Consider the following 15312-nt stretch of genomic DNA (forward strand, 5'->3'; position numbering starts at 1 on the left):
AAGATTTAATAGAATTTCACTGTAAACACCTTAATATGATCACAGATAAATTGTAACAGAAAAATGAATAAAAAGGAATTATCAATATGATTTAGTGTCATTTTTAGTTTAAGGAATTTTTATTTCATTTTTTGGGTGAATTAAGTTATTAGACAGTCATTTTTTTTTGTTTACTTCATAATAATCTATCATTTTGTCCTCATTGTTCTGTTAATCTCTCTCTCTTGTTGTATTAATGCGCAATAACAACACAAGAACATTGTCAATGAATTGCATACAAATACATATAATAAAACAAAGAGAAAAACAAGAATTATACAAGAAAAAAAAACTATGAAAAACAACAGATGACAAGTCAAGGAGACACAAGAATGGATACACTACCATAATTGATATACAGTACAAACATTATATACAGGAAAAGCTTTTAAATGTATTTTCTTTAAACATTTCTTCATAAAATCTTATAAATCTTATGGATTTTTTGTTATTTAATCAAGGGATTTAAGAAGTGATATTAATTCAGTTTTAAAATTGGTGATAGGATGGAATATTATCTGCAAACTTTTGTTTATGATTAAAGAATTTGACATATAAAGAAATTAACAACGTACTGAAGTTGTCTATTATAATCATCAATATAATAAAAAAAAACAATGTCTTTTAGCCTGTAAGAATAAGTAACATTGGCAGAATCGAATATTTAGGAGCCAAGGTAGAACAAAAATTGCGTGGATATAGGGCAATCATATAAATTAGTGATGTGCAAAAATCTCTGACGTGAGTCTTCTGTTAATCTCCGTGACGGTGAAGAGTGCGAAGTGACGTCATCGAGCCGGAGGTTGGGTGATCCTCCAACGCGGCTCTTTCTGTAGTCACACGGGCCGGGAAGAAAAACAACCCAGGCCGGGACTTTGGAGCTAGGCGGTGTCCCCACCCATCTGGCCGTGTCTGTATACGTGTGTATGCGTGTGTTCTGGCCGGTGCTCTTGTGATTCGGGAACCGGGGGAAGATGGCGGACCCGGCGGAGTGCACCATTAAAGTTATGTGCCGTTTCAGGCCATTGAATAGCTCGGAGGTGACGAGGGGGGACAAATACATAGCCAAATTTCAAGGAGAGGAGAGCATCGTGATCGGGGTGAGTGATATTTTGGGACGGAGTTATTTTGTATCGGTTTTTTTTTTGTCTCGATTGATCTCGCGCGAGCGGCTAATGCTAATGACCGCAGTCCAGCAGAACCAGAACTTTTCACGACCTGATATTCTAAATATTTGACACCGACACTAGTCTCTGCATCTGGCCGGTGACACTCGAAAATGACAGTTTTATTCAGATATAAATGTTAATTTAGTTCATTTCAATGTCGTTTCCTCATGAGCTTCATGCTAACCTTGTTAGCCAGCCTTATACATTGAACGCGGAAACTGTTAGTTTTACAATTTCAGAACAGCGAAAACTTATTTTATTTATTTACTATATGTAGTGGTCGCACATTGTAGGTTTATTTTATTATTTTATAACTGTAATTGTAAGTTTGGGTGTGGATATATTTTGAATGAGAAGGAAACGGTCCGTATTTGTGGGCGTTTGCAAATACTGAAGGAAATTCTTGATCAGGAATGTTTTCAAACGTTTTGATATCAAGGACCACCAAATCTGTTCCCATCGCTTAGGTCTCTCTTACTAAAATGTAGCTGTTTTAAATAATAATAAAGTTTGTTTGAAAACTCCTGCTCTTTATAACATCAGCAGTCACATAAAAAAAGGGTGTGAATGACAGGTGTAACTGGACACGAGGTTGTAAAATGGAAACAGAAGCTTGGTCAAACCTCTTTTTCTAGCACATATACCTGTTAATATATAACTAGGCTTCTACTGAACCAAAAACCTGAATGTAACACATTTAAAAGAACCAATTAGAAATGCTGATGATCCTGGTGTGATCCATATGTGCAGAAACTCAAGAGTTGTACTGAGATCTATGTGCATTTGTGGGTGGGGAATTAATGAATCGTTGTCATTGTGCTTTGATTATCTTTAAACCCAGTTCAAACATGACCGTCTATAAGTCATAAACTTAACTTATCTATGGCATGATGAATGACATTGGAAAACAAACATGTCATGTGGCAAGCTGAATCATACAGGTGACCACCATCCCTTTTAATGTAAATAATGATTATTTCACAGAGCAGTTGTTCTTGTACGTCCTCTTTAATTTCACAGATCTTTTATTATGTTGTTAAGGGTCAGATATTCCTGTCTGCTTACAGTGCGTGAACGTTCCTGAAAGACCGGCTTTGAAACGATATGTTTGTTTTTGTTCAGTCCTAGCTCTCTTAATGGTCCTCTTGTGTGTGTGTAAAGATAACGTGAGAGAATGCCCAGGAACTGGAGACTCCTTCAGGCTAATCCACAGTAATTGTAAATAAAAAAGGGAAAATAGTGTGTGTGTGAGCACTAGGAGGAAGGTGAGATAATGCTTTGGAAATAGAGAACGCTCCACCCTGCGCAGCCCCTGGGACTCTGTGTGTCTGAGTGAGATGAGAAAATAGTTAGGTAAGAAAGTGCCTCAATTAGAAATCTGGGAAATTTTTCTTTTCTCACTTGAGACTGGCCTTGGTTTTGTATCAGTGTTGTGTTCAGGCCAAGCATAAGAGTACACACACACATCATGATGTGCATTGTAGATTGAAATTGAGAATCTGTTTCACAGATATTTGTCACTTTTCTATTTCACTATCAGTTAATAATACAAATCTGTAAATATGTGTGCAACAGTACTTATATTAGATAAAGCAGTTTTTATCAATTGCATTAATCATATAAATAGTTTTGTTAATAATACTGTTTATTTAATAAATTGTTGTATTATTACTTTATTATGGTGTCATTATTGTGCATTACAATCAGGTTGCTGTTAAACTGAATGAGTACAGGAACATGTATTATTGAACGTGTTTAGTGGCAGTTCCCCCACTGACTCCTTTGTCAGTATTCAAAATCTGCACATTTTAGAAACTTGCAGCCACAGCAGAAACATTTTACAGACTGTAAACCAGTAGCATGCTCGTGAAAAGCTGTTAAACATTACATTTAATAATAATGCTGAACTGTAGGCTTTTTCCACAGAGGTTTACATCTTTGTTTAGGCTAGCCTTAATTTAGTTGATAAAGTATTCATCAACTTTTTTTTTTTTCTCTGAATATGAATAAGTGAATCTGTCATTAACTGATGATTAAACAATTGGGTAGGCTGCTACTTGTCACAGTAAAGGAGTGTGGTCGGTGCTTATTTGTTTCATTACTAGCCCTGACTTTTCTTTTTGCCCCTGAATAAGGCTCTTAAGTCATTTTATGTCTATGCCTTTGTGATGCATATTTGGTTATATGTGTATAAATTAATCAGAAGTCTCTGATACAGTGTTATATTATAAAACAATGAATTGTCTTCCCTTCAGCAAACTCAATGGAAAAGCTTATAGTTTGCAGCTAAGGAGTTGGCAGCTTTTCTTGGTCACTTTGCACTTTACCAGAAGCTGAATCTGCAGTATTTTGTTGGCAGCACAGAACATTAACCATTAAGATACTGTCACCCTAACTGGAAAATGTACATAAGTGTTAGAAACTATCACCTTACTTTAGCCCGATTCACAATGGTTAATTTATAATAATGTTTTGTTTTCTAATTTGAGTGGTTCGGGTAGGTTTTCGCGGGAAATGCGAGCATGGCACTGCGTCATAATGTCACGTCTGTAAACATAAAAAGTTGTCCTGGCTACTGGCAACCAGTTTGATAGGAGAATAGTTGCTTTTTGCTTTTTTAAAATTTCATTTAAGTTTATGTAAACAGCCTTAGCCATAAGATAAATCACTTGAATTTTCCTTTCATTTGGCGTCATTTGTAAGTTCCTTTGGATAAAAGCATCTGCTTAATAAATAAATGTAATCAAATGAACATTGAACGACTGACATTCTTAGGGATATTTTATTTTGGTCCATTCAAGAGTTTTAATCCCAGCAAACCTAAATACCAAGTTTTAGTAATAGTAACTTATTAAATATATTAAAAGTACTATTATTTTATTAATAGTATTCAATATTGTTATGCAATAATAGTATAATATATTTTTTGTAGCCGCATATATATGGTGCAGTAGGATTTGCTTTAAGTTGTAGTTTGTGACTTATGTTGAGAATTGCCAAAACTGTCTACCAAAACCATGTACAAAACACAAAGGTTGATGATTACACTACAGTGGAGCCGTGTTAAAATTAGAAGCCAATAAATGAATGGTTTGAGTTCCTTTGATACAGTAGTATGTCATTTGAATTTATTGTACAAAATAAATCTTCACTCTTTCACTTCTTGTCAGCCAATCAATCAATCCAAGCGGTTTATTCTGCAACAATTTAGGCTGTTGTCTGTTTTGTCACAGTAACTTTTGAAATCCTAAAAAACATGTTCAATGATCTAATGGCACTTTTCCTAAATGCCCTTGATTTGATATTTATTTGTCTTTTCTCGCCAGGGTAAACCGTACGTGTTTGACAGAGTTTTCCAGTCCAACACGACTCAGGAGCAAGTGTACACGGCCTGCGCTCAACAGATTGTCAAAGGTAAAAGCTGGAAGGTCACTTGATAGACCTCTGAATTAAAGCAAAATGCAGACCGTGGAATAGGTTTTGAGCGTGATCATGTTCCCACAGATGTACTTGGTGGCTATAATGGAACCATTTTTGCCTATGGTCAGACATCCTCCGGCAAAACACACACAATGGAGGTGAGCGAGAAATACAGTTTTACATAATCGCATGCAAATATCAATATTTTCCCCATACCTTATGTATGGGATGTCTATTGAGTTAATGTGTCAGTATGTACAGTATTACAGTTTTTGACTGTATATTTTGAGAAAATAAATAAAACCTTGGTAAGCATAGACTGGTTCTGTATATTTTACTAGATATACATATATAACTAGAATAAATATTTATATTTAGAATACATTTTACTGACCAAACTCTAGAGCTGTAGTGTGAACAATGTCATGAAGCAAACAGGTGTCTTTTCACAACGTTTATTCTGCTTTAATGAATGAGATATTTATGGTTGTGTTTTAGGGAAATCTTCATGACACAGATGGAATGGGAATCATTCCCAGAATAGTGCAGGACATCTTTAACTACATCTACTCTATGGATGAAAACCTGGAGTTCCACATTAAAGTAAGACATTACCTAAACTCACGAATTGTCTTTCTTATTCTTTAACAGCTTGACATATTGCTATCTGCTCTCTTGATGGTGTTATTGCTTTTTGGCAGGTGTCATATTTTGAGATTTATCTGGATAAGATTCGGGATCTGTTGGATGGTGAGTGTGGTGGCTGTTTAAAGCCTCACATTTGCTAGCCGCTTGATCTGAACATAATTAGAAATGCTTTTAAGATTAATTAAAATTCAAAGGTAGTAGAACTATAAAGCTGCTCTTGTTGTGACGTAATGTCTTTCTCTCTCTCCCTGTCGTTGTCTTGTAGTTTCAAAGACTAATTTATCTGTACATGAAGACAAAAACAGGGTTCCTTATGTCAAGGTGAGTTCCTGAAACCTGATGTCCCATCACTCTGTCACCAATGTTCAAGAGTGTCCCATTAAAAAACAAAGTGGCAGTTAGCACTGATCTTTAAAGAATGTAAGGTGTTTATTATAATTGTGTGTCTTCCTGGTTTTAGGGCTGCACTGAGCGATTTGTTTGCAGTCCAGAGGAGGTGATGGACACTATTGACGAGGGCAAATCCAACAGACATGTAGCTGTGACAAGTATGAATGCTCCTTTCCAGAAACAGACTAAACCAGATCCTATGAGGAAACTGTAACATCTGCATCCTTCATTTGAGCTGGTGCTTGTAAACAATGTTCTGTGGGTTTATTGTTAATAATGTCTTTGTGTGTTTCAGACATGAATGAACACAGCTCCAGGAGTCACAGTATCTTCCTGATCAATGTGAAGCAGGAGAACACACAGACAGAACAGAAGCTGAGTGGAAAACTCTACCTGGTCGACTTGGCAGGCAGCGAGAAGGTGTGTGTGTGTGTGTGTGTGATACTGGTCTTGTAGTGCAGTAAAACATGAGCTGAGTGTGTTAAACGTTTGTGTGCTCTCACAGGTCAGTAAAACAGGAGCTGAAGGCGCTGTACTAGATGAAGCCAAAAATATCAACAAGTCTCTGTCATCGCTGGGCAATGTGATATCGGCCTTAGCCGAGGGCTCGGTGAGTCACACACACATATTCTCACACGCATGTCCATTTCAGTTTTGCTGTTCTTTATCGCTATGACCAATAATGCTACTTGTGCATAACCAAAGGACAATATAATGTAACATAATGAATGTATAATTTAAGATAATTTAAAATAATAGAGTATAATTAGTTAATTTTCAGTTTCGGTTGAAACGGGGCTAAATAGGGCTAAACTGCCTCAATTAAAGCAGCAGAATGCACAATATTTTACTTTTTTCTTTTTGTTTCTTCTATGTATGCAGTCCCCTACAAAATCACCCCACTAACTATGTCTCATTCTTTCTTATTATATCTCTACAAGTAACCTGGTGAAAATTCCTGTACTTTCATATCGTAGTATGTTGCAGAGAACAATCAATGTTATTGCGAATGTTAATGTACTTGTTCATCATTGTGTCAGTGTTTTATACGCAAAAACAACAAAGTGTCTAAACTCGCTCTCTAGAGCAGTTTGTCCATGTAGGGCTACTGTACAAACATGATGGCGTCTTCCGTGAAAGGGAAACCGCGGTGTATGTAGATAGAAATAGCTCAATCTTATGTAATAAAATAACGGCTCATTAAGAAAGGTCTTTATACACCTCTGAGAACATAGTTATTTATATTTCATTTCTGTAAATAGACCATGGTAAATATTACACATTGCACCTTTAAAAAACACAAGAAAGAATTCAATTACAATTAAAATAATATGATTTTAATTGTACACCACAGTCCTTGTGTTCGTTCTCCTCAGAAGCAGGACCGATTTCCACACGAAAACAAAGTAAAGATTTGAACAAATGTTGTTGTTTTCCCTCTCAGTTAGGGTCATGGGACTTCATTAACATTTACTTCATCATGGAACTTCATTATACATTTAAATCTGCTTTATTAATATCTGATCTAATTTTATCCTGAATCTCGCTTTCTTTCTTTCTCAGACATACGTTCCATACAGAGACAGTAAAATGACAAGGATCTTGCAGGATTCTCTGGGTGGAAACTGCAGGACCACCATCGTCATCTGCTGTTCTCCTTCCTCATACAACGAGGCCGAGACCAAATCCACCCTTATGTTCGGACAGAGGTGAGGAGACACATTCATGCTTTTCAGCTCTTTCGCTTTGTCTGTTCTCATCATTCATAATAAAGGTGTCTCTGGTCTCGCTTGTTTGTTATGCATTTATGAAAGAATAATTACAGCTCTATGTATTTATGTGAAGACTGTGTGAAGAGAGAGACACCAGTTTACAGCTGTGACTGGGTTTGTGTTTGCAGAGCCAAGACGATTAAGAACACAGTGAGCTTGAATGTAGAGCTGACAGCAGAGCAATGGAAGAAGAAATATGAGAGAGAGAAAGAACGAAACAAGAGTTTTCGAAACACTATCACATGGCTGGAGAACGAACTCAACCGCTGGAGAAATGGTCAGACACACATTATGATTCTTATGCATGTTATTATAATATTGTGATACAGTTTGTTCTCAATGCATTCAAAACTTTGCACTGCTGTCTGAAACCACATTTGAAATGATCTGTTTTGCATTTTTGTATCTTAAGTGATCGATATGTTTCATTGTACGTCATAACTTTTCTTTAACATTTTATAATATTTTAATTACCGTATTTTTCGGACTATAAGTCGCACCTGAGTATAAGTCACATCAGTCAAAAAATACGTCATGATGAGGGAAAAAAAACATACAAGTCGCACTGGAGTGTAAGTCACATTTATTTAAAACCAAGAACCAAGAGAAAACATTACCGTCTACAGCCGCGAGAGGGCGCTCTATGCTTCTCAGTGGTTGACTACAGGAGCATAGAGCGCCCTCTCGTGGCTGGAGACGGTAATGTTTTCTCTTGGTTCATGTCTCTTATTTCATTTCTCTTGGTTCAGGCATGTCAAATTAATTTTGATAAATAGGTCGCACCTGACTATAAGTCGCAGGAGCCAAACTATGAAAAAAAGTGCGACTTATAGTCCGGAAAATACGGTAGGTTTAAACTTTTGAAAGTACACTTTTGCATTTCTTCAGAGTTCTCTGTTGGTGTCCCGCAGGTGAAACGGTCCCTGCAGAGGAGCAGTTTGATAAGGAGAAGATGAATGCTGAAGTGTTGGCGCTGGATAACACAATCAACAATGATAAATTTGCATCCACACCAAGCATGCCGCCCGCTCCAGGGATGCTCGGGACCCGACTCAACGATGTTGAGAAGGAAAAATGTGAGGTTGAACTCACTAAACTTTACAAGCAGCTTGACGACAAGGTACACACATACTCCTACACTCACAATTTCTTTAATAAATATATTCTCAAAAACACCCTAGCTGCTACAGTCACAGAATAAAAGCATGGTGGTTTTTTTCCTTTCTAAAGAAGGTGACTGAGCTTGTGTTTTGCGTCTCATCTCTCTCCAGGATGAAGAGATTAATCAGCAGTCTCAGCTGGTGGAGAAGCTCAAGCAGCAGATGTTGGACCAGGAAGAGGTTGGTGAACTCTCGGGTGCACATGCGAAATAGGAGTAAAAGTGTAAACATTGTATATTCATGCTTGGGTATGTTTTGCAGTTGCTGGCCTCGTCACGAAGAGACCATGATAACCTGCAGTCAGAGCTGACTCGTTTACAGCTGGAGAACGATGCCTCTAAAGAGGAGGTGAAGGAGGTGCTGCAGGCCCTGGAGGAGCTCGCTGTCAACTACGACCAGAAAAGTCAGGAGGTGGAGGACAAAACCAAGGAGTTTGAAGCCCTCAGCGAAGAGCTTGGTCAGAAATCTGTAAGTACCAGAATGGCTAATTATATACAAGTATTTTGCCTGCTGTGACAGTAATGACACTGAACCTCGACTTAAAAACATTCCAGAGTATCCTAGCGTCTATAGACTCAGAGCTGCAGAAGCTGAAAGAGATGGCCAATCACCAGAAGAAGAGAGTGACTGAGATGATGTCCTCACTGCTCAAAGATCTGACTGAGATTGGCATTGCTGTGGGCAACAATGATATCAAGGTGAGTGACAGACATAAAGTGTGTCTATAAAGTGTAAATACAAATATATTAATAGATTTTAACATACATTTAAGCACTTCACCTTTTATTGATTAGCTCCTTTAGTATCTTTAAAGCTGCAGTCGGTAACTTTTGATGCTCTAGCGGTTAATAAACAGAACTGCTTGCGTCTTGCGGAAGAACATCGTAGCCGGAACTACTTCTCTCTGTTTATGTCTATGAAGAATCACAAAGGTACTGCGTTACTCCGCCGCGGTACCCCCGAAGCAATCTAAAATAGTCCGAATATAAACACTTATTATAGATGTACCCTAGTGATTCAGGACAAGCTAAAAACACGGTTTGGAAAATGGATTCATGGTGTACTCGCTTATTATATAAATTTTTCTACATTTTGAACACAAACAAAGTTACGGACCGCAGCTCTGATTGGTTGTTTCTTACCGGGAGTGGTCCATAACTGCAAATGGGAGGAGCCAGAGGAGCTTGATTTTTTTCACAGATTATCTGTCTCATATTCTACTGTCAGGACATAATGACAGGTTTAACAAATATGTAAAAAAAAATATTTTTACAAAAGTTAACTACTGCAGCTTAATCAACTAATCGATTTGTGTATGAAATTTAAATGCTAAGTCAAAAAAGAAAAAAAAAGTCGAAAGGGAACATTAAACAATTAAAACTGAGTGATACTGAGAAGTCTCTCTCTCTGTAGCAGCATGAAGGCAGTGGTCTTATAGACGAAGAGTTCACTGTAGCCAGACTCTACATCAGTAAGATGAAGTCAGAAGTCAAGTCGATGGTCAAACGTTGCAAGCAGTTGGAAAACACTCAGTCTGAGGGCAACAAAAAGATGGATGAAACTGAGAAGGAGCTTGCAGCATGCCAGTTACTCATCTCCCAGGTACGGTTTTACGCTCTTGCCTCCTGAAACTTTCTTACATGGCAAACTCTGCACTATAGTCTACTAAACCAATGATGATATGAATAAATAGATATTTGATATCAACAAATGAATATTTGTTTTGCAGCATGAGGCGAAAATTAAATCTTTGACGGAGTATCTGCATAATGTGGAGCAGAAGAAGAGACAGCTTGAGGAGGATGTGGACTCTCTCAATGAGGAGCTGGTCAAAATCAGTGCTCAGGGTACACACAGGATCATATTCAGAAACATTGAGCATTTACATACACCATTTCAAAATAATACAGTAGTTGTTTCTGTTTACAATGTTTGGTTTGTGTTTGTGGCAACAGAGAAAGTCCACGCAATGGAGAAAGAGAGTGAGATTCAGAGTGCCAATGAGGTGAAGGTAAGAAATGTGCACACACACACATGCATACATACAAATGGGCTTGTTCAATTTCTGGATGCGAGTGAATGTTTGTGTGTTTAGGAGGCGGTTGAGAAGCAGATCCACAGTCACAGGGAAGCCCATCAGAAACAGATCAGCAGCCTGAGAGACGAACTGGAAACCAAAGAGAAACTCATAACAGAGCTACAAGAGTACGATACACACATTTCAGTTGACATAAAGCAGTTTCAGTCAGAAACTGAACTAAAGTGTATAAATGTACACTGATTCCCATCAAAGTTAAACTTAAGACTTGCAGTTCTTGATTCGCAGCAGTATTAATTATAATACACCAATAGCTAATAAATTATTTCTTTCTCTCCAGTCTGAATCAGAAGATCTTGTTGGAGCAGGAGCGATTGAGAGTAGAACATGAGAAACTCAAATCCACTGATCAGGAGAAGAGCCGCAAACTACACGAGCTCACGTATGTAATGCACAGTCCAATCATCTCCCTTCTTGTAGCAGCTGAACTGACAAAACCGTTTATGAATCTCTTTATGAAACCCAAATTTCCCTGGTTTCTGTTGGTCATCTAAAGAGCTGAGCAATTTTGCGTGAGGCATAAATACACACCTGCATATTAAATGTGTAATAAATGACAGATGTCCATGGATTGCATGTGTTTAGTGATGAACTGTTTTAATGGATCTGTGTGCACGTTACAGTTTGATGCAGGACCGCAGAGAACAGGCCAGACAGGATCTGAAAGGCTTGGAGGAGACTGTGGTGAGTGCACTTCCTCCTCTCAGCACTAGAGGGCGACTCAAGACGACAGTTTTATTCACATCATGCAGTGTGTGTTTTCAAATGCTGTTATTTCTCACCTACTTTAGGCCAAAGAGCTGCAGACTCTCCACAACCTCAGGAAATTGTTTGTTCAGGATCTGGCGACTCGTGTGAAGAAGGTAGGAGTCATCTCTCTTTTTTTGTCTTGTTCTGTGAATGCAAACTTAATTCAGCCATTTAGGTCAGTATGAAGCCGTATGCTTTCTTTCTAAGCAGTTGACTTTGTGGGTATTTAAATAAAGGGCATTTGTTGTTTTTTTTTCATCTGGGTGTAGAGTGCAGAGATGGACTCCGATGAAACTGGTGGCAGTGCTGCTCAGAAGCAAAAGATCTCTTTCCTGGAGAACAATCTAGAACAACTCACCAAGGTCCACAAGCAGGTAAATCCAAACCAGTTCTCTTAAACTTTTTTCCTCTTACTTTTTATATTGCCAATTGTTGTGTGTTTAATTAGCATGACAGATTCTTATTGCCAAAGCATTTTCATGGAAATAAAAAAATTAAAATTGTGCCAAACAACATGCATAATTTAATTAAAGAATACTGTGTATTTGACAACGAAACAAAGGTGAATATTAAAAAATAGTCTCTCTTACTGGTGTCTTTGTTCTTTAGCTGGTGCGTGATAATGCTGACCTGCGCTGTGAGCTTCCTAAACTTGAGAAGCGTCTGCGGGCGACGGCGGAGCGTGTGAAGGCTCTAGAGTCAGCTCTCAAAGAGGCCAAAGAGAACTCGGCCCGTGACCGCAAGCGCTACCAGACAGAGGTGGACCGCATTAAAGAGGCAGTGAGAGCCAAAAACATGGCCCGCAGAGGACACTCCGCACAGATAGGTGACTGAACGCTTACACAAACACAGTCACCTTAATTCAAATGAACACAAGAGAAGAAGAAAGAAAGTCCATGATCTTTTCTCTCATGTTTTGCCTGTTACCTGTGCTTGTAGCTAAACCCATCAGGCCTGGTCAGCAACCAGTAGCTTCTCCTACACACCCCAACGTGCTGCGTGGAGGCGGTGGCGCGCTCTACCCGAACACCCAACCTATGGCTATCAGAGGAGGTGGCGCTAAACTAGAGAAGAGGTTTGCACAGTCTTTAGTAAAGAATCTGGCTTTTGTTTGAAGGAAGACCATAAAGGGAGCACAATTGCTGACCCACTTCTAGTGTAAAAATTTAGTTTTTGGACCATTTTGTTAATTTACTTCAGTGTCTAATAGTTACAGTTATTATTATTATCATGGGCCACTCATGGGAATATAAAAATCCTTTGGTTTTATTAAACACAACTGTTTTGTATCCTGCATTCTCACTGCCATTTCTTTTTGTTTTATTTAGCTGAAGATGAGTTGTTTTTTTTCCCCTCACTACCGAAGATGCAAGAACACACGGAAGTCTTCATGGAAATCTGTCATTCCATTAATATAATCCCTCCTGCTGGTGCACATGGGAGGACGTCTGAAGGGAAATATTCATGGCTGTACAGTTCCACTCCCCATCTTTTTTTTTTCTTTTCTCTCCAAAGCAAATTATTTTATAAATATTGCACCCTCACACTCGCACTAAACATGATATATATAAAAAAGAAATCAAGAAATAAATGCAAGCAAAGTGAACAGTTGACACAGAAGCCAGTGCAATCAGCTCTAATCAGCCTTCAGCTGCTCTCTGCACACCTGTAACCTGTGATTCAACTACTGCCTGATAACTGTGCAAAAGACCTCGCTCCCAGCTAGACTTCATACGGGTCAGCGTCTAGACTGCAGCAAGCTTGACCAGAAAAAATCCCTGAATCTGCAGCGGATCGCCTGTATCACTACAAACTCAGATATTGCTGTTTGAAAGGACTCTAAACAGATTCAGTTCTGAAACCCAATGGGTTTTACTTTCTGTAGTAACTAATGGTTCTAAAGGGGAAGGTGGAGAGGATTGTAGACATGAGTAACCAGGCCTTACACAGCAGGCTAAATGCTGGAAGCATCTCAATGTGAACTTCTGATTGCAAAGGCTAATGTTTTGTTCTTGTTGTTGTTTTAGCTAAACAGTTGAAGGTTGTCCTGTCCTGTCCTGCTTTTCCCAAAGTTTGCATTGTGCATATCTAAATTCTTATTTTAAGAGTCATTAATGTCTTTATTTAGGTTGCTTGTGTGTATTCATACTTTTTCTGCCTGTATTCTCACCAATACATCAATTTGTATTTGGACTCTGGTATCTGTAGAAGTCCATGTGTGACATCACTGCTTGCTTGCTCTGCCACTGTTACTGATCAGCCAATCAGTCTAGCAGAATATTTGTGTGCACAGACTTGTTTCATACTTTAATAACTTGCAGACATTTGTTGCTTAATTTGAATTTAAATGAGATTTTGTGTGTGTGGAGGACACGTGCTAATTTGGAAGATTATTATTCAAGATAGCCGTTAATATTATTGTTTAGACTTTACACTCCTGATATTGTTAAAGGAATGCTTATGAATTGTGAATTACAGGACATGACAACCTTCAGTTGTACTTTCAACTGTATCGCTTTCTGGGTGTTTTGTAGCGTTAAATGACGTCACAAGGACCATTTAAAAGCGCAGTTGTGTTATTAGCACTAAATTCTTCCCTTTTCAGTGCATGAAGGATAATTAATTTACGTTCAGGGGGAATGCCACACGTTTAATGAAACTTAAAATAAAAAATAGCTAATTTTTTATTACTGTGTAATAGTAACTCCATGACTTGTTGACAGAGAATTTCAGCAGTGGACAGAGGTGCTGGATCATTCCAACAGTACAAGGTGTTTTTGGAAGATTCTGGTTGAAGGAAAAGAGTGAGAGGGGATGAAATTACTGATGACACTTTCTTTCTGGATGAACTGCATGCAAGTATGTGTGATTAAAACAATATTCTGAAACATGATGGGTCATTCTTGTTTTTTCGGTGGGGAGGGGGTTAATTTATAATTTTGATTGCATCAGGATTTAAGACTACAACATGATGATCACGCTCATCATGTAGATGACAATGATTTTTTTTTTTTGCCATTCAGAATTTTAACTGCCATTTTTTTCATTAAAAATGTATATTACTAAAATATAAAAACTTGTTATATTTGTAAACAGTTGCATTGTTATTGTCACTAATTTATAAGGGTGGGATTTTAACTTATGCTCCAACCAATGAAATGACATAAGAAACAAATGGAGAAAAAATTAGTTTAAAAAGTTATTCTATGTCCTTTGTAGAGGATGCCAGGATTAAGCTTTTAAAAAATAGATATGAAAAGATATGTATAGGCAAAAACAACGTTTACATTTTTCATTTACCAATTTTTTTTTTTTCAGGTTATTTTTAGCCAAACTTTGTACAAAGATGATTCTCAACTATGTAAGATATAACAATGATTTGATATACTACTGTACTCTATGGAATATGTGTGTAAAATGTCATTTGGTATTCTATACATTGCATCTGGTTTGCATATTAAAGTGTTCTTTGGGCAAACCATAATGAAAAAAAGAAGTGTAATAATGGGAGAATAACTTGGCAACATTTTCTAAAGAATATCTCACATTTATCTCACATGTTGACAGGACCGGGCTAATATGGTCATAATTCCTGGTTCTAGTAAGAACTCTTGCTGCTGCATTTTGGACTAGCTGTAGTTTGTTTACTAAGCGTGCAGAACAACCACCCAATAAAGCAATACAATAATCTAAACCTTGAGGTCATAAATGCATGGATTAACATTTCTGCCGTTGACATTGAGAGCATAGGCCGTAATTTAGATATATTTTTGAGATGGAAAAATGCAGTTTTACAAATGCTAGAAACGTGGCTAAGGAAAGATTGCAATCAAATAGCACACCTAGGTTCCTAACTGATGACGAAG

The 15312-nt window shown here is 37.7% G+C and overlaps 1 protein-coding gene across 2 annotated transcripts; it reads left to right on the forward strand.

Annotated features, from left to right (window-relative positions):
• Nucleotides 1–817: 817 nt before the first annotated feature.
• On the forward strand, nt 818–14334 carry LOC113121093 (kinesin-1 heavy chain-like). Of its 2 annotated transcripts, none has more exons than XM_026291343.1 (26): nt 818–1139; nt 4535–4622; nt 4713–4786; nt 5127–5231; nt 5330–5378; nt 5542–5597; nt 5737–5824; nt 5962–6086; nt 6172–6276; nt 7230–7375; nt 7567–7715; nt 8350–8558; nt 8710–8778; nt 8860–9066; nt 9153–9296; nt 10015–10200; nt 10328–10445; nt 10554–10609; nt 10694–10803; nt 10977–11078; nt 11320–11380; nt 11488–11559; nt 11716–11820; nt 12056–12272; nt 12386–12521; nt 12775–14334. In XM_026291343.1, exons 1-26 carry the CDS (start codon nt 1014–1016, stop codon nt 12776–12778), a joined length of 2907 nt encoding a protein of 968 aa, XP_026147128.1. In that variant the 5' UTR covers nt 818–1013; the 3' UTR covers nt 12779–14334. The 2 variants fall into 2 exon arrangements, with proteins under 2 accessions (XP_026147128.1, XP_026147121.1); XM_026291336.1 differs by having other exon boundaries at nt 819–1139; nt 10012–10200.
• The last annotated feature ends 978 nt before the right edge of the window (nt 14335–15312 follow it).

Source organism: Carassius auratus, chromosome 2 (genome assembly GCF_003368295.1).
Source record: "Carassius auratus strain Wakin chromosome 2, ASM336829v1, whole genome shotgun sequence".
Lineage (NCBI taxonomy): Eukaryota > Metazoa > Chordata > Actinopteri > Cypriniformes > Cyprinidae > Carassius > Carassius auratus.

Excerpts from the sequence above, each read along its gene's own strand:
- LOC113121093 (XM_026291336.1), top strand. The coding sequence starts at position 1,014 with ATGGCGGACCCGGCGGAGTGCACCATTAAAGTTATGTGCCGTTTCAGG. Across the intron at positions 11,560-11,715 it reads TGGCGACTCGTGTGAAGAAG|AGTGCAGAGATGGACTCCGA; the intron begins GTAGGAGTCATC and ends ATCTGGGTGTAG. Across the intron at positions 12,273-12,385 it reads AGGACACTCCGCACAGATAG|CTAAACCCATCAGGCCTGGT; the intron begins GTGACTGAACGC and ends CTGTGCTTGTAG.